The sequence below is a fragment of the Podarcis cretensis genome (assembly GCF_951804945.1).
Source record: "Podarcis cretensis genome assembly, chromosome: 8".
Lineage (NCBI taxonomy): Eukaryota > Metazoa > Chordata > Lepidosauria > Squamata > Lacertidae > Podarcis > Podarcis cretensis.
This window is the reverse complement of record NC_137177.1, coordinates 27,684,319-27,707,993: the sequence shown is the minus strand read 5'-3', so window position 1 is coordinate 27,707,993 and position 23,675 is coordinate 27,684,319. Positions and strand designations below refer to the sequence as shown.

The window sequence follows — 23,675 nt, the reverse complement described above, 5'->3', positions numbered from 1 at the left end:
AGCTACGGTCTACTTCCACTGCTGGAGTCAGCATGCATTTTCTGGGAATTGCAGGTGGCAAGACTGCTTGCTGGCTTCCCATGGGTATCTGATTGAGAACAGAGTGCTGGACTAGATGGGCCTTTGACCTAACCCGGCAGAGCTCTTCTTCTGTTCTAATAACTGGAAGGGAAGATTAATCTTGGGTAGTTTCTACAGGGTTTTTTTTGGGGGGGGGTCTTATTATTTTGCACTTTGTGAAACTGTGAAGCATGGTAGATGCTTCGTGTCGGCAGGATGGAAGGGGGAGAATTGTTGTCAAAGTGTAAACTGTCCTCAGCCTTTGGAACACAGTGGAACTTCTTTTTTAAAAAAATAAATAAAATAAAAATCTAAGTAGAATATTATAGCAGAGGAGAGCAACAAGCACCCTCATTACAGACAGGAGTTCACTAACCCACATCAGAACCTCAAAGATAAGGAAAAAGCTTCCAGGGTTCATAGCAAGCTCTCTTCACACCTCCTCACATGCCCCTCTGATTTTCTTTTTTTATGCACAGACTTTAAAGGCCCAACCTTAGTTTGGGGGATGGGGGTCTGTCCCAAATGGTTCTCTCATTCCAGGAATGATCTCTGCATCTAGAAACCATATTTTTTAAAAAAAATCAGCCCCCATAAAGGGCACCCACTGAACATCCCCGGCAAATTGAAGTGAAATTCTCCTAACATAGGATATAGCTGGCAAATAACAGTGTAACTGTCTGGGTATGTGTTTGCAGCACAAAGAGAGTTTGGGGATATTGGCTTTCAGCCCTTCAGCGCAGTGCTGGATTTAGGTTTGATGAGGCCCTAAGCTACTGAAGGTAATGGGGCCCTTTATATGTCCAGCAGTCCTTTGTCAACAACAAATTGTCACTTTTTTGTGCTGAATATAAGCTATATGATAATTTATAGACCTAATAGGTATCTAAAGCCATAATCGGATCAAAATAAATAAATTATGTATTACATGAAATCAATCAGTAGGTATAAGACTCTTCCCCTTAGTCTATGCTGCCTGATCAGTCTACAAGCACTCTTTAATATTAGATAACAGGTACAACAGCTTGACCTACATTCAACTGTGCTGCACTGCAGTCTGCAGCTGCATTCTCCATATTGCCATGCAACCAGTCCATGCAGAATATAGGCACCCTATATATAGAAATGAGCAAACCAGTGATATTTTAGGGAGCAGGCTAGCAGGCGGGGCCCATTACTTACATCATAGGAGCCTACACAACACAAAACACTGTTGCTGTATGTAGGTTTTATTTTGTTTTTTATCTTATATTCTGAAAATATACATCCAGTTTTTTTCCTTTAATTTTTTTTGGGGGCCCCAAGAGAGTGGGGCCCTAAGCTTGTTTAGCTTATACGTAAATCTGGCACTGCTCCAGAGATCTGCATAGCCTGAGATGGCTGTATATCCTACTAAAAAGAGGGCAGTCCTTTATTTGAAGGGTTGTCAAAGGACAGTTCTCTGTTTCAAGGGTAGGGAACCTCTGGGCCCCAGGCCAAATTTGGCCTGTGAGGCCTCCTCATTTAGCTTGCTATGCCATTTCCTCCAAACCACACCCACCTGCTCCATACCTTACATCATATGTGATGTCAGGTATGGGGCAGGTAGAGAAGCAGTTGGATTGGCTGCTGGGGAGTCCCCAAGCAGGACTGAACTCCCCACTCATCAGCTGTTGGGTGGGGAGTCATTATCCTCACCCTCACTGGCCAGCTGCAACAAGTGGGCAGTACCATTGACCTGCCAATCACTTAAGCTCCCTATGATACCAGATGGTTGATAGGTGGGTTGTCCCACTCACCCATCTAAGTTGAACCAAAGGGATAGGTAAAGATCTGGCCTGCTAGGCCAAAAAGCTTTCCCACCCATGCTCTGTTTGAAAGAGTTAACTATTTGAAAGGCTGTCTGGTCCAAGTCTGATTTGAAGGCAAAGAGTATTAACAAGGAGGAGAGCGGGAGGGATCTTAAAATTGCCAATCAACAGTTAACAGCACCTGGGCAGCAGACAGAGCAGGCACATGCAGCTCACCTGGGGACAGTCTTCCTCGCTACTGTGACATGGATTGTATTTCAATTTAAATTATAAAAATTATTTCCCAAAATTTGTACCTGTCTGTATAAATTTGCACATGCATTCTTAAGGCAAATCTGTAACTTTGTCCTTTTTGGGTTGATGTTTAAATAGCCACCCTAGTGTCCCTTGCCAAGCATTGGATTTTCCAAAAATTGTGGGTGGGTGGAGGTAATTTCCCATCTGTAGGGAAATAATTAGAGAGGTTTTTTTAAATTAAAAAATGGATCTCCCCTCCCCACGGGTTTGCGTGCTTTTGTCATTGCGATATTAAAATATTGGTTCAATATCCACCCTACCCCACCCCCACAAAAACGTATTTTAGATGGGATTGTTTTGCCCTCAGAAATTCCAGACTCTGCAAAGGAAGCAGAGAAATGATGAGCGTTAATAAGATAACAAAGACATTTCAGCAAAGCAGGAAAACACATAATGAGATTTTATCTAACTGCTGACTGGAGCTATTTGGCTGGGACATGCCTATCTATTTAACAAGGAAAGTGCATCTCTCAGGTTTCACTGGTGCCCTGACATTTGAAAATCACCTTGTGAATGTTTTAAGAGCAATTCCTTTTAAAGCATTGCAGCTGGATGACACACCAGGCAAGCACAATGGAGCTGTTGCTCACTGGGTGTGGGTCCACGAGGCAGTGACTTGTCTCATCGCCATTTGTTGCGTCCCACCCTCTCCACTCCTGTCTGCATAGCAGACTGGCATGATGGCAGCAGTGGCGGGGTTGCATTGTTCAAAGGAACGGCGTCAGCACCAGCTCTACCTATACTGCACCGGTCTCGGCTTGAGGTGCTGCAATCTGTCTCGCAGCCGTTCCGCCCACATGGGGCCCATCGGAATCGATAGTGGAAACCTGGCCCAAGCTACGACTTTCGAGTGAGCATCACATGTGACTTGTCTGATCACCCGTGTGCCCTGCCCTCTCCGCCTGTCATGACAGCAGCAGCCGTGATTGCATTGTGAGAAGGAACGGTGTCAACAGAGGTCTTTCCCTCGGAGTAGCATTGAACTACAGCCCCCACATCATCCCTGGCCATTGGCTGTGCTAGCTGGGGTGGATGGGAGTTGGGAGTCCAGCATCAACAGGAGAGCCACAAGCTGGCCAGCCCTGGCACAGACCTGTGGGGTCCCTATTGGAACCGAGAGTGCAAAGTTGGCAATGCAATGAGCACAGAATGGCCTGCTATATTTGCTGCAGCTTTGTGGGTTGGATTCCTTGGCAATGTTGTTTAAATTGCTATAGCACAAGCTGTCTTGACATGTATTGATTAATCACGGATAGCTGTTTTTAAATGGATGAGGAAAATAAAACTGAAAATGTGTCACCTGTGGGTTGACATATTTTGAACAGCAAAAAAAGAGGACGCATTTGCCGACTTCTACTTTTAACTTTGGATCGCTAGGACGCATGAAAAAGAGAACGTGTCCCAGAAAAGGAGGACATATGGCAACCCTAATTATTTGACTATGATCCTCAGGGTCCCTTCCAACTCAAAAATTCTATGATTCTAAGCCGAGCATTATGATTTATTTTTCTTCTGTGGACACTAGGTCCCTACAAAACTGTGTTGTTAACTACTGTAGTACGAAACGTTTGCTCACTTTATTAAGTTGCACTTTGCATCGAGCCTGAAAATGATTGGGCAACCGACACCACTGGACAGAACTGGTGCAACATGATTTGAATGCCAGGCCTCCTCAAGCAACCTGCCAGCTACATGCTGTGTCAGCTGAAGCGCCTCAGCTCTTTAAGGGAGTGCATTACAGTGGCCTAGTCTAGCACTTGAGAGCATGTTATGAGAGCCTTTGTTTGGAGTTTGGAGTATATCTGGTCCTTGCAGCCCAGTCCACACTGCTTCTCTCACCCTACTAGCACATAAAGTGATGGATGGGGTGACTACAGGATGGGTCCAGCTTGTTCAGTCTAAATGCAGTCCCCATGGGACCCAGAAGGAAGGACTGTGGCTCAGTGGCCGAACACCTGCTTTCCTTGTGAAATGTTCTGCGTTCAGCCTGGGGTAGGGCAGAGAAAGAGACAGACACCCCTGCCTGAAACACTGGAGACCATAACCAGACAATGTAAACCAGGGATGGGGAGCTTGTGGTCTTCTAGATGTTGCTAGACTCCATTTCCCGTCAGCCTCGGCCAACATGGCCACTGGTAAAAGATGGCGTGAGTTGTAGTCCAGGAGCATTTGATGGGCTACAAGTTCCCCATTCTCAGTGTAAATAAAACTGAGCTAGATTTATACTGAGTCAAAGCAAGCCTCCAATTAAGAGCTAAGTGTTCTTACAGAATAGTGGGGGTAGACTGGGAATCTACCTGCCATTCCCAGGCCAGAACTCATGATCTGAAAATGCCAAGAGGTATGGGCAGAACTAGCCTTTTTTGCTGCCACAGGCCAAGTCACGCTGTCTATGTCATAGTGCTCCAGACCAACCTCCCTATGAACATGTCCTCAGTGTCCCTGCCTAATATATCACCCTGGAGGGATTTTCTGCTATGCTGTTACTCTGCCCATCAAGAAAGGGTAGAGCCAGGGAGCTTAGGTCCCCAGGGCTTTATATTTTGGCAGGGACAGATCCCATCTCTGTGTCATGTAAGATCAGCAGAAGTCCTCATGAGAAAGACAAAGTATAAATGTAGTTTAATCTCTCTCCTGACAGTCCATTTGTCCTCCAGATATTTGTGGTTTCCCAACCCCTGGTAGCTCCAGGCAGCATGGCCAAGCCAAGGGAGCTGTAGTCTAACTACATCTGAAGATGCAGAGATTCCACATTCCTAGAAAAACAAACAGCCAAGCCCAGAGACTTTTGAGAGGGGGAAATAGGTATGTTTGTGCAAAATGCAGAGAGAGAGAGAGAAACAGACAGACATTATTCAATGGCATGTTAATGCATGACAATGCTCCTTTCTTCCAGGGAGCTCAGAGTGACACACATCATAGAATCTTACAGCTGGAAGGGACCGAAGGGTCATCTAGCCCAACCGCCTGCAATGCAGGAATCCCAGCTAAAGCATCCATGACAGCTGGCCATCCAATCTCCAAGGAAGGTTTGCCCTTGCATCTTACTCCCACAACACCCCTGTGTGGCAGGCTGAGCTGAGAAGTCCAAAGGTAAGCTTCAATGAAGTAAACCAGCTCAAACACAGCTATTCCTGCTCCAAGTCCACATCCTGGCTCACATGAAGATAGCTTCACAGCAGGCAGGCCCAACAAATTTCTTTATGAACCACTTCTGAAAGCAGATACTGGAAAACCCTGAATTGCCAATTGTGATACCAACCCTGTCCTGAAATTCCAAGTGGAAAGCAGCAGGCAATGAGCTGCTAGATATCAAAGGGCAAAATATGGGGCTTATTCATACTTTTCCTCTGCTCTTTCCATGCAGAGTTCATGCTTTAAAGCTCTGTGTATGAGCACGGTTTTCCCTATCCAGAGCTTCCCCCACAAAACCCACTCTTTAATGTTGCGATGGAGCAAATGGCAACCCACAGAAAACCCAAATTGCTGTTTGCTCTGATTGAGAGCTAAAGAACAGGTTTTCATGAGGGGAAAAAAGGGTGTTCTGACAGTTTGAAACGTGGACCTGAGTCTGGAAAGAGGACAAAAGGTAAGTGGGGATAAATCCAAAGCTGTGTTTGTCCAAAAGTCCTATTTAAGATGCACTTTACCCCAACAGAATTATGTATTCATTGCATTTATATCCCACCTTTTCCCCTCAAAGGAGCTTAAGGTGGCACACATGGTTCACCCCCTCCTCATTTAATCCCCACAATAACTCTATGAGGCAGGTTAGGCTGAGACAGTGACCAAAGGTCTCCCAGAGAGCTCCATGGCCGAGTGGGGATTCGAACCCTGGTCTTCCAGGTCTTACTCCAAAGCTAAGTGCTACCTTACACTGGCTCTCTACTGAAAGCAGAATGTCTAAAAAAAAATCTCATCTGACTCCCCATTCCCCAAGTAAGTAAGTATTAAAAACAGTGCTATCAACTCAATAATAATAATTTATTATTCATACCCCGCCCATCTGGCTGAGTTTCCCCAGCCACTCTGGGCTGCTTCCAAGCAAGTGTTAAAAACAATACAGCATTGCTTCTCTGAAATAAGTTACCATTATATTTTCTGGGGATCTAGTGAAGTGTCTCAGCTTTGATTGTTAAGACAAACTGACAGGCCAGTAATGAGCTTATAGGCATTGATAAACCATTGCCTTTTAGCATTTTTGTATTCTGCTTATCCAAGAAATGACAGACCACCTTCTGAGAAAATATATATTTTTTATTTCATTTTTTTTTAAAGATCAGACACTAAAAAAAAATTGAAAGCCTCTTTTCAGATCAAACCTAGTGTTTTCTACCAGCATCCTTTTGTTCAAACAGATCAGGCTAAACAATGGAAAAAGCCAACCAGGTCAGGTGTTTTGTGCTGCTCTAGTCAGATTAAAAGAGACAACTGCCAACTGCGGAAAATAATGGACAGGAAAGATAATGCAACTGGAATAGCAAAAGAGAAAAACTTGGTAGGGAGAAACCAAAGGCATACTATGCATAAGGGTAATGTGTCCTAACACAAGGAGGTCTTAGTTCTGCCTTGAATTCTCCCAGTGAGCTGCACATTGATTGCTGACACAGAACTAGGGCAGTACATGAAGGCTGCTAAATTTTACGTTGCCTGAGCCCATGTATCCACCCCACTCTAATTCTGATATTAGACTGCAATTTCCAGCCAAAGTAAGAAACATTATCTCTCTTGTAATCCAGCTCAGCTTTCCCTAACCTGGTTCCTTACAGTATTTGACAATGCTCATCTACTCCTGACCATGCTATCTAGGGCTGATAGAAGTCAGGAGATAAAACAATACCTAGCAGGCACCAGGTTGGGGGTTTTCTAGCTCAGGTGTGGGGAACCAGATATTGCTCAGCTACAACGCTCATAATCCCAGGCAATCAGCCATGCTTGCTGTGGCTGATGGGAGCTGTAGTTCAACACCACTTGGTGTTCCCAAGGTTCCCAAATCCAGCTGAGTTTAATGGCTTGCTTATGCAACACTTAGCCTCAAGCTAATTTGGCCTTCATCTCGTGGATCAAGGTTTCTCAATGAATTGCTCTCGCCACAATTAAGTCCGCTTTCTCCAGCTTGTTGCCCTCCATATGATGCAGAACTTCTATTCTCAGAGGCTGATGGGAGTTGGAGTCTGATAGTCTTCATGGGGACCCAGGCTGGAGGAAAAGCTCCTTTAAACTCTGCTTCCACCCCTGACCAGTCACTCACTCCAGGAACAGACTTAAACAAGCCTTCATTATAAGCAGTATGCCTGGCAGTTAATGGAGCACAGGTAGAAACATTCATTCTACCAACTTAAGTTAAAAGGGGGGCCTATATGTGCACTGAGTGCTTGTAATTACTCTCTGCCTTCTTCGTTAAGGTGGCTGCCATCAGTCCCGGTGTAATACAACTGGTGAGGTGCCAGCCATTGTTTTTGAAATGCCTGGGAAGATATTTGGCAGAAGATGGGGTAGCAATTTGAAAGCCAACTCAGGGGACAGGAATGCTCACGATCTCTTTTTGCCCAATTCTGCCTTCTTTCAGACGAGTCATCTCAAAGGGCAGAAGGGTGGCAAGTGGTCATGGCACCGTCGTGCAATCAAGTAAGAAGAATAACCCAAAAGAGTTCAATACATTGTATTTATTTATGGTGACAGATTCTAAAGAATCTAGCAAGTTACGTCAGGCCTACCGCATGACAGGTTCAATAGCTGCAGAACACATTCAAACGCAAGACTGGAAGTGCCAAAGTGTTACACTCTTCGAATCTTTCAGATACCCCCACGCATACAAAGAAACAGCAGGATCACAGCATTTGTTTGATGCAGCCATTTGTGAGAATTTCACCACGCATTCGCACACCACAAAAAGTGCAAATTTTCTTTAAATTTCTCCAGCAAGCCCTTGGATTGGAGGGGAAAGTTCGTTTGCTTAAACGAGGCAGGTCTACCACTTAGGCTTCTCATTCACAATTCTGCCAAAAAGTGCTGCTAATCAGCTGTGCTCCTTTAGTGCGAAACCACTTCTCCCCTTTTAAACGTGAAGTACTGAAAGCTGTCAAAAAGGAGATAATCGAGAAGAAGCCCTTTCCTCAAGTGAAAGAGGAATAACCTGGTGAAGCCCCTTACATTAGACCCTGCAGCCACACACATCTTGGAGCATGGAAGGATTTACTGTACATAAAGGAAATGTCTTTGAGAGCCGTTTATTTTTCAGGGGAACTCTTCACTTACATAGTATTGGACCTCTTAAAAGATGAGCAATTGTGCCTTCTCAGCCAGTCAGAGTCGTGACAAGACAGAAGCAAACAACATGGCAGCAGACTTTTAAAACAAACAAACAGCCCAGCTTGGTCTTGCCAGACTAGCTCATGTTTCCCAGGAAGAGGCAGAATTTTACCTAGACACAATCCAAGTATGATATTTTATTTCAATTTTTTTTCAGCCTGCCCAAATGTGGTACAGCTTTACTGCAAAGAAACAGATTAGTAAGTCAGTCGCCCTTCAAGGATGCACCATGAAGCATCTTCTTGTAGCCCTTTCAAAAAAAGCAGGTCTACCCAAAAAGCTAGCAATCTTTGCCTCAGCTTCCTAAAAAAGCATAAAAACAACAACCTGAACTGACACATTGCACAAGGAACTGGCAGGCAATCCAAAAACATCAGTAAAAAGAACTACTGTGCTGTGCAAGTAACTACTTCAAAAGCTTGTGTATTTCAGGTGTAGGCAACACGGTGCTTTCTAGATGTTTCTGGACCAACTCCCATCACTACTCAGTCAATAAGCCATGCTAGCTGAAGTTAATGGGAGTTGTGGTCCAACAGCTGGCGGCCTCTGTATTGACTCTTCCTATTGCATTTGAACAAGACACCAAGAGGCTCTTGGGTTCAGAAATTTGGCTACCAACAGCTCTCTCCCACCGCCTTTCCACTGTTAACACCAAATTACCAGAACTTGGGAATCTTTTTCCACATGGAGCCAAGCAGCTGCACACAGGCCTCCAGAAAGAAGAAGAGCAGCTTTCAGAACCTATGGATGATGTTGGCAGCTGTTGCCCTTCACTAAGAGGACCAGGGCATCTGGATCAAGATTGAACCTCAGCTCTGCAACTACTAAAATGAACAGACTTCTCTGCCCATGTTGGTGCACTGTGTGCAGCTCATTTAAACTCCTAATAAAAGTTAGCCAGCCATTTTAATATCATGCTGAACTCCCATACCTGCTCGTTCCCCTGATGTTACTGATACAGCAAACACTAATCTAGATCCTTTCCTTCAGAAAGTCACATCTTAGGGGGTTTTTGGCACGGCACATTGAGTAAGAGTAATACTTTGGGGGCAGGTTCCCATTCTTTTAGTGTTCATGATCATCTGTCAAAACATCTGCTGCTGTGAATCCAACCCCATTCTCTTGCCCCGCCCCCACCCTACCCCACAGCTCTCCTCTGACTGATAATAAATACAGCTGGTCCATCGGGGCAGCAAGCCATGGTACACTGGCTCCTTTTACAAGCCCCCGGCCCACTTCGGTTCCCTCAACAGAAATGATCAAGCGACCCCCAAACTCCCCCAATATTCATCGCAGGCATCCCAAACTGAACTACTAACAGGGAGTTCTACCCCCTACAAAAAAAATTAAAGTACAGTGCTTTTTTTTCTTTTTTCTTTTCTTTCTTTTTTTTTTTTTTTTGGTTGCAGGCACTTGAATAGGATTTCTTTGGTCCCCTAAAAGGAATCGGCCACTCTGGCATATCTTCAGAAACAGAGTCTGCACAGCCCTTAATGCTTCGTGTACTAAAGAAAGAAAATCAGCTTGCATCTCAGGTAGTGCAGCTCTGCTTTCTTAACCTAATCCTATCCATCCACCTCATACATAAACTCAATCATTTTCTTACTGTAAACATCTCTGGTAACTACTCATAACACTGCACAATTGCCCACAATATACAGCAGACTTTGTTCCTATGTAGGAGGAAGACACTTTGAGCAAGAGACCCATTTTTCTTCTGAATTGTACAGCCTCTGCTTCCCAGAGAACAAGGATTGGAGCAATGTCAGTGGTTAGTTGCAGGGAAGCCAAGTTGGGTAGGAGTGACTGCAAGGCAGCAGAGGTTGCATGTGGGTTACATAGTAGTTTACGTTTACTTCGCTGGCGTAAGGGGCTGGCTGATAATAGCAGGTCACGTTCGTGACAGTCGGGATTATGTTCTGCTCAGCCAGGACCCTCACAGCCAACATGGCAATGAGGTTCAGCGTCTGCCTCCTCTCGTGTCCCATCAGGCACACCGTACTCTCATTCACCACCCTGTGAAGGGTCATCAGGCAATCGTACCGCTTGCTCTCCATCCCAACAAAGTGGCTCTGAAGGTAAGACTCCAGCTTCCGCTGCTGCTCCCCAATGTCAGGAAAGTCTATAAAAAACCTGGAGCACATGTATCTCTGTAGTGCCTTCATGTCTACTTCCGATTTGGGCTTAAATCCCCTCACCAGGAGGTTGCAGTACTTCAGAAGCCCACCACCTCTGATCTCCTCCGGATTCCTGGTGGCAATGATACGGTTCCTCAGGTGGTCCATTGCCTCCTCAAAGTCCCCGTACATGCTCTCCCCGGTGACTGTCGGGTGGAAGTTTGCAGACATCGGGTTCTCTGAGCACTCTCCAAAAAGCAACAGTGAGTCCAATATTATCTGGAAGGAATCTACGCTGAACTCAAACTGCCGCCGGAGAGTGTCTACAAATTTGAGCTCCACGTTCTTCCCGCTGTTGTTTGAAAGTGAAATAAGGCTCCAGCGGTCTGTTTCATTGCACACTTTCACTAGCTTCTGCACATAGGCCTCCTTTAGCGTCATAGGAGTGATCTTATCTTTATTTACCCCTTCCGGGAGGAAGTCCAACAGACAGTCCATCACTACATCTTTCACTAGCTGGAAGACGTCCTCACTCTTCAAGTCTACACCAAAAATGAGGTCCAGATCTTTATACCCCAGACCGCTGTCCTGATGGAGCACGTGGCTTGCGGCCGAGCCATTCAACCTCACGTTGTGGACTGCAATTCCCTGCTTCTCCAGACGGCTACGGACCACCTACAACACGGGGAAAAGCACATTGCTGTAAGTATGGGAGGAAACTTTAAATGGCCTAAGCAAACATCAGCTGGTGTGTTTAAATCGGTGACCTGTGTGAGTACGTTAACATAAGGGCTAAATGCAAGACGTGGGGCATATCCAACACATCCCATCAATACCAGAATTTCCGCTCATGCAATGCAACTTCCCTCCTCTCAGTCCTCTGCACATGGCCCAACACACTCCCCAAATCTGCTCCAAAGGGTGGTCATGGTGGGGAACTCCTAAAACACATTCAAGGGGCGCTGGGGGGAGGCATCCATCGTGCAAGGAGAAATCCATGTACTGATTAAATGAGTTGCTTAATGCTACTTAGGATACAACCTTTAGTTTCCATGGATGCAACTAGATCAGGAGATCAGCGATCATATCTTTTGGTTTTAAAAGTAGTTCAGCAGCAGCAGGGGCCACAGGTCTGATGGTAACCATGCTGCTTCTACTAGCCATTCAGCCTTTTCCAATGTGCCAACACCACCACAAAGTGGCTCTGTGACTCAGAGGGGAACCCAGGCCATAGGTACCTATATGTTTCCAGGGGCGAGTTGCTTTGGCAGAGCAATTTCAAACTAGGGAGTGACATGGGAAGGGTTTACACCTACCCAAGCGACTATTCCATTGAACAAAAAACCAAAAAACCTGGAAGATCACCTATCTGCTGACATTGCATCTTGTTTGACCTCAAATAGGCTTCGGAGCACAAATGGGCTTACATGAGCACTGCTGTTCAGGCATTCCATGTTGGGAGCTGGAGATCTGTTGCTGATCCCCACCCTAAAGCAGCAGCTGCCTGGACAAGTTCAATGCAGGAAACCATGCCTCCTCCTACAGCCTTTATTCTTAAGCCAAGAGTATCCTAGAACTTTCATCTGGCGTGCAAAATGGCAAGATTAAGAGCCAAGGGAGGAGCCTACAGCACCAAACACGTCTAACTGGCACAAGGTGCCTAAAAATATTGGTGGTGCTTTTGTTCATTTCTGGAGCTGCTCTTACCAGGGCTCTATAGCAAAAGAACTGCCATATGAACCTAACCAGAGTCTTGGGTTTCCAGGCTGTGTAATTTTTGAGCACCTTTGGCCTCTCCAGAGGCTGCTGAACTACAACTCCCATCAGCGCCAGCAAGAGTGGTCAGGGATGATGGGAGTTGTAGCTCAGTAACATCTGGAGAGCCAAAGGTTCTCCACTCCCATTTTAGAGATTTAACGTGCCAACATGAAGCCAATCTAAGGGGAAAGCCCCATATTTTTGGGGTGCAGGGCAGACATCCAGTGATCTACCGGTAGATCACAATCTACCTGTTGGACCTGCCTGAAATATACCAAAGGGGAAATAAACCACGCCCCCAGTCTGTTAGTGGATCTTCCAGAGTAAGTCACCGTAACTTCAGTATGCCTGCACCAAACATGTAGGCCAAGTACAACCAGGTATTTGCAAGTATTGAAAGGGTAGCTGAACCATACAAAGTGTACCCTTCATCATCCAGACAAAGGCTGGAGGCAAATATAATTTATCTTGGAGGCATTTATATGTTGAAATTATGCATTTATTTATTTTTTAAAAAATAAACACAGGATTCATAAACCTAGCAGCAGAATTTAGCCTACGAGTACAGCTTAGTCAAACCTTCAAATATGCAGCAGGGAAGAGAAGACTTTGCTTTCAGGTATATTAGGAAAAAAGCTATCTTAATTGTGTATGGGGGGGGGGGTTTAATATGAAGGAATTTGGGGAATTTTCATGTTAAGGAAGTTGGTAACTTTATTACTTTTATCCCCAACAAATGTGATGCGCCCCTGGCGGTTGTAAAATAGCAAAAAAATAATTTAAAAATGAACAGGCACACTTCAGTTTGGATTATGAAAAGAAGAAAGCTGTGCGGTAGGCAAGCTCTCATTTATCTAGCAACAATTTGGGCTGCTTGTTGGCAGAAGCTAACAGAAGAGGGCTGCTTGCCTTCTTTTTGGGAACACGGGTCTGTATATAGAGCTACTGTGTTGCCACCTACCCACTTGGTAGGCCAGACACAGCAGCTTATTCAGCTGCCTTTTCATCCAGTGTTCCTTACCTCTTTTGGTTTAAAGGCTACACACATCAAGCATTCACAGAACTGACTGCCTTTTTAGGTTACTTGCTCAAGACTGGCAAGCTCTGCATCTGAGACTGACTAATGTTTATCTGGTCAGAGTCATTCGCCTTTCTGTTTACAGAAAACTGCCGGGAGCTGTTTGAGTGTGCTGCTAGGGATCTTTTTGTTTTGTTTTTAAAAAGCACTGGCTTCCCTTTAAAAACATCAGCCCTTTAATGCCAAAGTAGCATTGCTGAAAGCTACATGGGTGTGATGTTTCTTAAAACAGAAAAAGATGTGTGGGCAGACACATGCCATCTATAATAAAATATAATAATAATAATAATAATAATAATAATAATAATAATATTTTTATTGCTTATACTCCACCCATCTGACTGAGTTGCCCCAACCACTCTGGTTTAAATAGATGGGCAACAAAAGGCCCTTCTTAAAACCTCTGTTTGAAGCCAAACAGAGGTATGTCTACTCCGAAGGGTACCCCCAGTGCTGCCACTTTTGACAAATTCACTTTCTAGAATTGAATGAAACTAGTTGGATCAAATTGGCCCTGTTTGTACATTGTAGTAAACCATAAAGATGGCTCTAGCTTCAGTCTTCCCTTAGCCGGAGCATCAAACCAAGGTCCAGGGGCTAAGTTTCTTGCGTTGCTCAGGCCATCCATGATTGATAAAGCCAACAAACTTTGGCTTCAGAATGTGGCTTCTTTAGAGCAAAACAAATCATGACTCCTGGGTTTGAATGCCAGAATTGTGGCTTGTTGCCTTTTCAAGGAGTGGAGCAAGAACCACCTGCCCATTCAGAGTAGACCGATGGTTTAGCACAGTGTGCAAATGCAGCCACAGAAAAGTGCTATGCTACCCTTTCTGCTAGATGATGGAATTGCTGGACGGATGCAGTTGTTTAGTGACGTGTCTTCCAAATGACCTGGGCAACATCTTTTGTAAAATATGTAAATGCCATGCAAGTTCTATTGAGTGGTTAAGTAGGTTATATACTTATTGGAAACATGTGCAAAAGCTTTTACAAAATTGGCTGTGACCTGCCTAAAACAGGGTGCTTTGCCCCAACCCATCTGCCTAAATAAGAGCTTGAACAACTCAGGCTTGCAGTTTCTTTCTAGCCAATCAATAGATTAACTTAAATTGCAGCGCATTATACATAATCAGATACCACCTTCACAGGCCTCTATTTGCATTCAATAGAAACTGCACTGTTGCATTTGGTTCAGTGCTCTACTTCTACTTGTCTTCTTCCCCACTCTCAAATGATAGCTACTTTGAATCACATTGCAGCCTGGCATATTTCTGCTAAAAAGCATTCTATTTAGATTTCATAGGTATACGTCCACCAGTTACATGGTGTGTTTAGCATGTCATCCAATTGCAACCAGTTCCATGCCCCAGGATTTCTGAGCATTTCATAGGCAGGGCAAATGGCTCCCTTTTGACTACTACAAAGTAGTAGTAAGTTTAGGAAGTTACTACTGCAAAGGAGGAAGTTACTTCGAAGAGGCAAATCTCTATTACTCTGTATCGTCTTGGAATTCTGCAAAGAAAGTGGATTTACTTGTGTGTCGGTTTCATCATTCCACAGAACTGGAGAGTGTGTGCTGTGTTCTTGCTTCTTGTGCTTGTATAAGGAAACCAGGCAGATACAGAGCATGGGTAGTTGCTGCCAGGACCATTTACTGCCTGTGCTACAATTTCACATACCAATCCTGATGCTCCCTCAAGGCATCAAACCCAAAATGGATTAGAAAGGCAAACTGCCTACCCAGAGGCCATACCATCCCTTTATTCAAAAAAGCTGTTTTCGTTTCCAGTGAGGGAGTGGGGCCAGTTAGAACTACTGATCTAAACCCAGATGTCTCCATCCAGTTCTAGCATGCCAGCCTTCTACATCTAGTCTGCTAAAATCCCATCATCAGCATTACTGCTATCTCCCAACTGCTATCCCATACCCAATAAAGATGAACTCCTCAAACAAGCCCATTTCCTACATGCCAGTGCTTGCCTTCCAAATCTTTAGCATGCTGGATTAGCACTTCTTTATCCCTTGCCAGCAGAATCTTCTCCACTAGCTGCCACATCATTTGTGCCGTCCCGCAAAGAAAAACCTTGCAGGTGTCACACTGCAGCTGCTTTGCCTCTGTGCAACCATTCCTTGTTGACTGGCGTTGCTAATTTAGAAACAGCACAGACATGTACATGTCCATGGGCACCACACCATGGGAACACAGGTCTAGTCCACATAAAAGCTATTCACAATATGTTCTCTTCCTACGTATACACTTTATTGTCCACCTAGGCAAGTGCAGTTTTACCTTAAGTTTTAGGGTATGAGAAGTACACAATTCAAAAGCTCAATGAAATGCAGTATTCTGCTTAGGGTTGCTATTTATTTCAAACAGTGAAAATCCAGACAGAAAAGTTGCTTAGCTTTTTTTTAGTAAAAGAAAAGGCATTTCTGAGCTATTTTTAAGGAAAATCATGACTGCTGAAAAAATTTAACAGCATTTTGAACATGCACATAATTCATTTAATGAGTGCATGCATGCACCTCTTGAAGACCTTCAACTCCTGATAACTGATGTTGTGAAAGGCAGCCAGCTTTATAACAATGCTTTTTTAAAAAAATCAGAAACCAATGTGAGTTATTTTACATTAGTGAGTCATTGCAAAGGAATGAAGCCACCTCCCATACAAAATGAATATGCAGCAGCTTATTGGTGCAACGTTAATGCCTACTAAGCACACTGTTGCTACTTCACGGACAAACAAATCCCTAGTAATTTGCGGCAATTATGACACACAGCAGAGCAGGCTATTTCAGGGCAAATGGACTGTACTGGAAACAACCTTCAATGCTATCTAGCTTCATTGGAAGAGTCAACAAGCATCGGACAGTTTTGTGACTGTTGGAGATTTCAGTGTACCGACTTTCTACACAGATGCTCACTTAAGTCAAGTATACCAAGACCACCTTGCTTCCATGTACATGTTAGCACCAACACATGCCCCTCCCCGCCAAATGAATATGTAAAGAACCAGTGTGGTTCAGGCAGATCCGGGTTCAAAGCCCAGGTTAGGAAAAGTTTTCGGGGTGACTTGGGGCTGGTCAGTTTCTCTCAGCCTAACTTACATCACAAAACAGTTTGGATGAAATTGGGGTGGAGGGAGAACCTTTGGCTACTTGAAGGATGGCTGGGATAAAGAGGATAATAATTTATAAAATATCAAAGCAAACTACAACCGCCTGTAGTTAAATTGCACATATCAGTTTGATTCACTTTCGGTACATACAAACCAGGGCGCAGAGTCCTCCGGCAGCTCCAGCCCTGTGCATGCAACTGACTTCTGCTTTGACATGCAGAAACTGCCCTCCATAAGGGAGAGAAAGGAAATGTACTTCCATTATCAGATCTGCCTGTTAAACTGCCAAGTACAAACGAAGTCCAATTTCCACCCAGAAGTGTTACAATGTGCTAAGATTCACTTTCTGCGGATTGGAAGTGTTTGGCAGCCAAGTGCCAAAATTGTAAACAGTCATGCTTTGGAAATGAGTGTAAGGTTCAGCTGAATGGCGACTGCATAGTTACCTAGCTCCGGTTGTCCCCATTTCAGCCATAGGTCAGGCTACTGTGTTGTACTTAGATGCCTACTTTAAGGGCACTGTGTTCCAGTTAGAATGCTAAAAATCCACCTTGATATTTAGACATGGAGTTGTACAGTTTTACCTTTCCAGGAAGTCCAAGCTAGTAGGTAAAGCTGGGGACAACAAGTTGTTTTGTGCCTGTTAAACCTGTAGGGTTAATCTGTCATTAACCCAGAAGGCACAGAAGCAAGTCAAAGTGTGCTGGAGATAAAAAAAACCCAGCAATATCAGCTGATGCTAAACTGCTATAAGTCAGGTTTGTATCTACGAATCTAGAACATGTTGGTCTACCATGTTATTAAACCTTTGCCACCAAGATAATATCCAAGACTAAAGACCAGTAATAACCATCTATTGTCAATAAAAAAGCAAAAAAAATTAAAAATCTGTCCATCTGGCACGAGCATTGTTGTCATTACTACCTCCCCCATATGTGATAGCCTATCATCAGGTTTTGTCTTGTAGGTCAGTTTTACAGCAATTCTCGGTTGAGCTGGTCAGGTAGAAACAGATATGAACAAATAGAGATTTGAACCCATGGTGCTCAGCAAAGTGGCACTGGGCAAGTCACCATTATCTCATCTCAGTCTACCTCACAAGGGCTGTGCAATACACTTGTGTGTAAACCTACACTTCTTGGATGAAGCACATGGAAATGCTCTACAGCTGTGATGGCCAAACTTGGCCCTCCAGCTGTTTTAGGACTACAGTTCCCATCACCCCTGACCACTGGGTCCCGTTAGCTAGGGATGATGGGAGTTGTAGTCCCAAAACAGCTGGAGAGCCAAGTTTGGCCATCACTGCTCTGCAGTAACCTTTCTCAACCTTGGGTTCCCCATATGTTCTTGAACTACAACTCCCATCATCCATGACCACTGACCATGCTAGCTAAGAATGATGGGAGCTGCAGTCCAACATCATCTAAGGATCCAAGGTTGAGAAAAGCTGCTCTATAGAGCCTGTCTTTGTACACACATCTGTGCTGCCTGCCATTACTTAAACTTATTTACTATTTTATTAACCCCAAGAACCCATTTCTGTGCAGTTTACTTAAAATGCAGACCTGTTGGATAATGGTCACCTGCAATATTTACCATAAAAAGTAAAATGTTCTTCACACCCATTGGAAGAAGTTGAAAATATTTTAACGGCCCCAACTCCTGCAGTCAGATGCCCCACTACATCTCTCAACCATAGGGACTAGGAAACCTGCACAGATTTTTCCATTCCCGCTACAGCTAGAGACTCCCAAGCCCTGATGGCACAGAGCCAAGCCCAAGAGACCAGATATCACTACCTCAGCAGATTTATTTTCTGCTAGCAGATTCCAAGCTCCATATAAGCTGACAGAGGGGTGCCAAATGAAGGGCCAGCCAGCATGCAAGCTCATCAGAGCAGGGTCCAACATTTGACATGAACTGCTTTAGTCAGACTAGTCAATGGTGACATCTAATGCTGAGTGACCTTGGGCGATTGATTGCTTGCTCACTCACACACACCCAACTGTTCTGATAAAATGACATGTACTCTCGTTTCCTAAAGAACCCAGATAATCACTCTGCCAAACTATCACATTCTGAAGTTTTTCCTCCTCTTCTGTCTTATACAGGGCTTGAGATTTCTGATCTGCACCACAACTGCACCACCAGCCAACACATGTGGACTTGTACTACTGAGTCACCTGGGGAATACCCACCCTCCTACATGGCTGGCCTTTCCCCACTGTGCTCCCGTGAGTCTGTTTTCAAAGATGCTACAAGTCTCTTTGCTGGGAAGCAGTTGCTTGGTAGGATTTCAGCCTGCACTGGCTGTTTGTACTCATCATAGCAGGAGTACAAGTCCATTCTCCATTAGCTTCAAAAGATGGCACTTACCTCCATTTCTGCACTAACACACTAAAATATAAGCAGACTTGCATAGCAATTTTATTTCTTCTATTTCTTAGCCGCTCTCAGGCTACGTTCCAACAATGCACTGTGTGCTTTTGCTGTGGTGGGGAGGGACAGTTTTGGAGAATTGTAATGGGGAATCTCGCACACCATTCAATGCCGCATGGAACCATATTGGAAGACTCATTTCCAGCCAATTGTGAGGAAGTAATGCATCAGGTGTGCTAAAGACCTAGTGTGAAAGGGGCCCTCGTTTCACTGAGGAAGGCAGCCACTAACCTTTGAAAGAGGCTGATGCCGCGCTACAGATGCGAACCATACACAGGGGCAACAATTCCTATTGCTTCTATAAGCCTCCCATGCTTTATGAGAAAGCTAAATGAACGCTTCCTCCAGTAAAGGGAGCCACCCTTGGCAGATACTAAGTGCCTTGCACACCTTGGTTTCTTCCCTCCCCAAAGGATATTGAGTAAGAGCTGTTCAAACACAGCTGGGCATAAGAGGCATCTCTGCCAATTGTGGCCTTTCGGTTCTGTTTCCTTATAAATCTTGTGGTTTTACACTTTGTATATGGATGCCTGCTTTTTAACCCCCTTCTGCCAAGCATCGTTACCAAACAGTCTGTCAAGGCAATGCTGTTTTGAGGATTCTAAACACACCCTTTCTCCCAAAGGAACCCCGGGGAGTCATATACAACACCTCCGTTTAACACAATACCGAATTTAATACAATTTAGAATTGACCTCAGACACACTAGTTCTGTTTCAATTGCCAGTTGGCAACAGCAGTTGACATCAATTTGCAAATAATGGAAAGATCAGGCGTTGTAGACACCAACTTCACCTCTGAAGCAGTGACATCCCCCTTTCCTAGACAAATGTACTGTTCTTTCACTAACCCTCAGCCTTTGCAGTATTGCCAGCTGTTTACCAGCGGAAAGAATACTCCCTTAACAAAACAACCTCAGATCCTTTGGGAAGGGCCACAGCTGAGTGACAGAACACCTTTACCTACAGAAAGTTCCAGGTTTGATCACTAGCATCTTCAGGTAGGGCTGGGAGAGAAGCCTGTCTGGAATCCTGGAGAGCTGCTGCCAGTCAGTGCAAACAGTATGGAGCCAGATGGACCAGTGGCCTAACTCAGTATAAGGCAACTTCCTATATGTTCCTATGGGAAGGGGAAGAACTGTCCATTCCTTCCACATCTTTAACATATCTTTGAAGAGGTCCCTGGGGTCCCTGCGAAGGGGGATTGTTTGTTCAACCACTCTGAGAACTGCTCTGTGAGGGGAATAAAGGCTGCCTAACAACTCAGCACCCTTAACTACAGGTCCCAGAATTATTCAGAGGAAGCCATGACTGTTCAAAGCGGCGTCACAGTGCTTTAAATGTATGGTGTGAAGGTGGTCCTGGACCATAGCAGAATGTTCTAATGGAATGGGATTTTGTTCTGCTCAAGGAATCGTTTCTTTTTCTGCAAAATTATCTGGATGGACCTAGAGCAAGTTTTCCTCACCCCCGACAATCAAGTCTAGGGACCCACCATTGCCAGAAATATGGCGCTAGGGAAACACATGGAAGGGATTGGGAAATAAGGAGCAGGGGGTTATTTCTGCCCAACTCCCAGCTCTCTGTGCTCAGCCTATCGACTCTCTTGCTCACCAGCCTGAGGTTGCCTCTCCAACAACCCACTGCAGTCGCACACCCATGACCGACGCCTTCCTATACTCCCAACCCTATTTAAAGTAATTACTGCTCTTCTTGGGACAGGGTTGCCTTCAAAATAGGGCACCTGAACCTAACCTAGTATACAATTGTGGGTTTATACTATGGAAGGTATAGTCTTCCATAGTAGACTTCTATAGTCTTCCATAGCAAGACTATGGAAGGTCTCAAGAGCTGCTCCAATATGGAAGGACTTTGCCAACTTCTTTCTATTGGGATCTGAGGGTGGCACTGTGTGGCACTCCCCACCTCTCTTCCTCTAGGTCCCACAAATAGCTCAACATAAATTGTGCATAGAAAGTACCTTCATTTCAGGCAGCCCCCCCCCCCTCGGTTCATTCTTTCCCCTCCTTACAACCGATTCACAGCCAGAAGATGTATTTGCCCTTCTTGTCTCTCTAGCCACTTTTGTTAATGGGCTGCAGCCCTACCGACCCTGTGATCCAAGAATTCCCACCTGCGAACTAACCCATCTTCTCTAGTACAGGCCAATGAACAGTTGTCAGCATACAATCCTGTGTTAAAGTGAGTGTTGCCTCACAGCTGATAACTCAAATGTCATCCCCAGGCAGCAACACCTACTCCATAGCGATGGCACCCTAAAGACTTGGATCACTATGACAAAAAATTTCATGGATTAGAGCTAGTTTGGATATTCTATAAACTTCTGTGGACTAACAAATCTTAAGGTGTCACTCTTGTTTTTGGTGCAACAGACGGATATGGTTACCCCATGGGAGTTGTTTTGTTTTTTTAAAGTCTTCCATTCCCTTCTGCTTCAGGGACAGAGCCTATTCCTAATCCACAGGATCAAAGGGAAGGGTACCCTAAAACACAGACTGCCTACACTTGTCTTTGTATTACGTTTATGTTATCATGTAGTAAACAATCCTGTGGCCTTTTGATAGAGGGTAGTGTATAAATTTCTTAATACCACCACCCACTGCATCAGGGCACTTTTTAGTATCCTACCAATCACAGCTAACATTCCTCATTTCTAAGATTTCACTTAGACTATTAGTCTCAACTCAGTTAAGAACTTAGAAATTGTATTTCATTAAAGGAACTACAGATCTGGTGCAACACTGCAGCAATCTACCATTCTTGGCTCCCACCTGTAATTGGGGGCATCAATATCAAGGTTGTTGCAATTACTAACTGCACATATACAATACTCTGAACTATTCTCTGCCAAATAAGTTTTTGTCAAACCTACAGCTAGCCAAGGCCTGAGCTGTCAATTAAGACACCCAAATTTTGGCTTCGATATAAGCCTGGCCTACTCTCCACAGTATGGACTTAATGCTCATTTAGTTTAACGGGGGATTATGAGAAGGATTAGCACAATTACTCAAAAAGCTTTACATTCTCAGAATATACTATATAAGGCTAAGTACTCACAGCCAATATGCTTCTTTGGCTTTTCCAGCAGGAGCCACAATAGCTAAACTGGCTACAAAATTATGCTATACAAACACCTATCCATTCCAATCAAGAATGATGGCTACATAGAAGAGCCCTTTAGTATATAAATAATGTTATCCAAGATAGGCTCTTCTAGTTCCTCTTCTAATTGACAGGCTGAGTACACACTGTACATTTTAAACACCCTCCCAAAGAATCCAAGGAACTGTAGTTTGTTAAGGGTACTTGGAATTGTAGCTTTGTTAGAGATAAACTACAGTTCCCAGGATTCAGGGTGGGGAGAGAATGTGCTTTAAATGTATGGTATGTATGCAGCCTCTCACATACAGGCTTTATACCAGATATTCTAGTTCAGAATGAGTCAAATGTGTTCACTTAACACTGTATAATAGCTAGAGAAGGCTGCACTGACCTAATGACAGTTGACAGCTATGTTGCTTATTAAGGCTGCATCCCTAGGGAGACTTCCTGGGGAGTATGACCCGCTGAACTCAACAAGTTTTATATTCAAGTAAACATGACTAAGATCAGGCGACAAGATTTGTCTTTGAGTTCTTTGTCAGGAGGGAAACTCGTGGACTTTTATCACATGCAATAAGAAGCCTGGCGAATGGGTGCAATCTTGGGCATGTCCTGCTGCAAAGTAATCGATGCTTTACCGCTGCTCTTTTAAATGACATGTTTTATTGTTAAATTACAGTGCATTCTCTTTGCTGTTAGGAACTTACGGCTGTTGTTGGCAGACGGGCAAGGTTAAATAGCCTAATAAGAAGAGCCCAAAGATGTGCCTTTAAGACTGTTTCCAGAGTTTTCACTCCTGAAAGAGTCAGAACCTTAGAAGGCAGGTCCGCTGAAGGCAACGGGGATTACTCCCGTGTAAACGTGCCGATTCTTAATAATGCCTCTTTTTTGGGGGGGGGGTAATTAAGTACGCGGCCACCCCGGTCCACCAGGTCCTGCCACTCACCTGCACGATCCTGCGCGGCCGCACCGATAAGGTGGGGAAGTTGCCGCGGCCGTGGATGGGGACGGCCTCCTCGAGGATGTGGTCCAGCCGCTTCACCTGCTCCCAGCCGAGGACGCTGAAGCGCCCGTCCCTGCCGCTGCTGGGCGGCTGCTTCTCCGAGCTCGCAGCAGCGCCCGAGGGCCCGGCGCCCGTCACCGCAGCCGCCGACCCCGCCGCGCGCATGGTGAGAAGAAGAGAAGAAACGCTGAGGCGGGAGGAGAAAATTAAAACGGGCCGGACTCGCCGAGAAAACCAAACCGGATTGATTTTTAATTTTTTTATAAAAAAAAAAGCCGAAAGAAAATTCCAGACCGGGCAGAAAAACAGCAGCAACAGCAACTACGACACTGCGGAGCTGAGAGAAGCAAGTCTATATCTGAAGGGACTGGAGGGGGCGGGGAAAAGGGAGGCGTAACCGCGCCGAGTGCAACTGCCAAGTCCCTATTTCGACCCGTCCCCTCCTTCCAGCCGCGCCTGCAACACGAGCACTGCGGATACCTATAAGTGTGCAGCCGTCTTATATATCCCTGCGGCGGCGCGTTGCGATTGGCTCGGCTCGACCAACCAATCCTCGACGTACTTTGGCAGCTCCCGACGT

The 23,675-nt window shown here is 44.8% G+C and overlaps 1 protein-coding gene and 1 long non-coding RNA gene across 2 annotated transcripts; one reads left to right on the top strand and one right to left on the bottom strand.

The window, feature by feature from the left end:
• Positions 1–668: 668 nt before the first annotated feature.
• Positions 669–8,400, top strand: LOC307221767. Its single transcript, XR_013841490.1, has 2 exons — positions 669–7,518; positions 7,553–8,400. It is a non-coding gene; the product is annotated as an uncharacterized lncRNA (long non-coding RNA).
• TENT5B (terminal nucleotidyltransferase 5B) lies at positions 7,799–23,559 on the bottom strand. The gene is made up of 2 exons (XM_079986191.1): positions 23,039–23,559; positions 7,799–11,251 (listed from the first exon to the last, which is right to left on the bottom strand). Exons 1-2 carry the CDS (start codon positions 23,258–23,260, stop codon positions 10,232–10,234), a joined length of 1,242 nt encoding a protein of 413 aa, XP_079842317.1. The 5' UTR covers positions 23,261–23,559; the 3' UTR covers positions 7,799–10,231.
• Between the last annotated feature and the right edge of the window lie 116 nt (positions 23,560–23,675).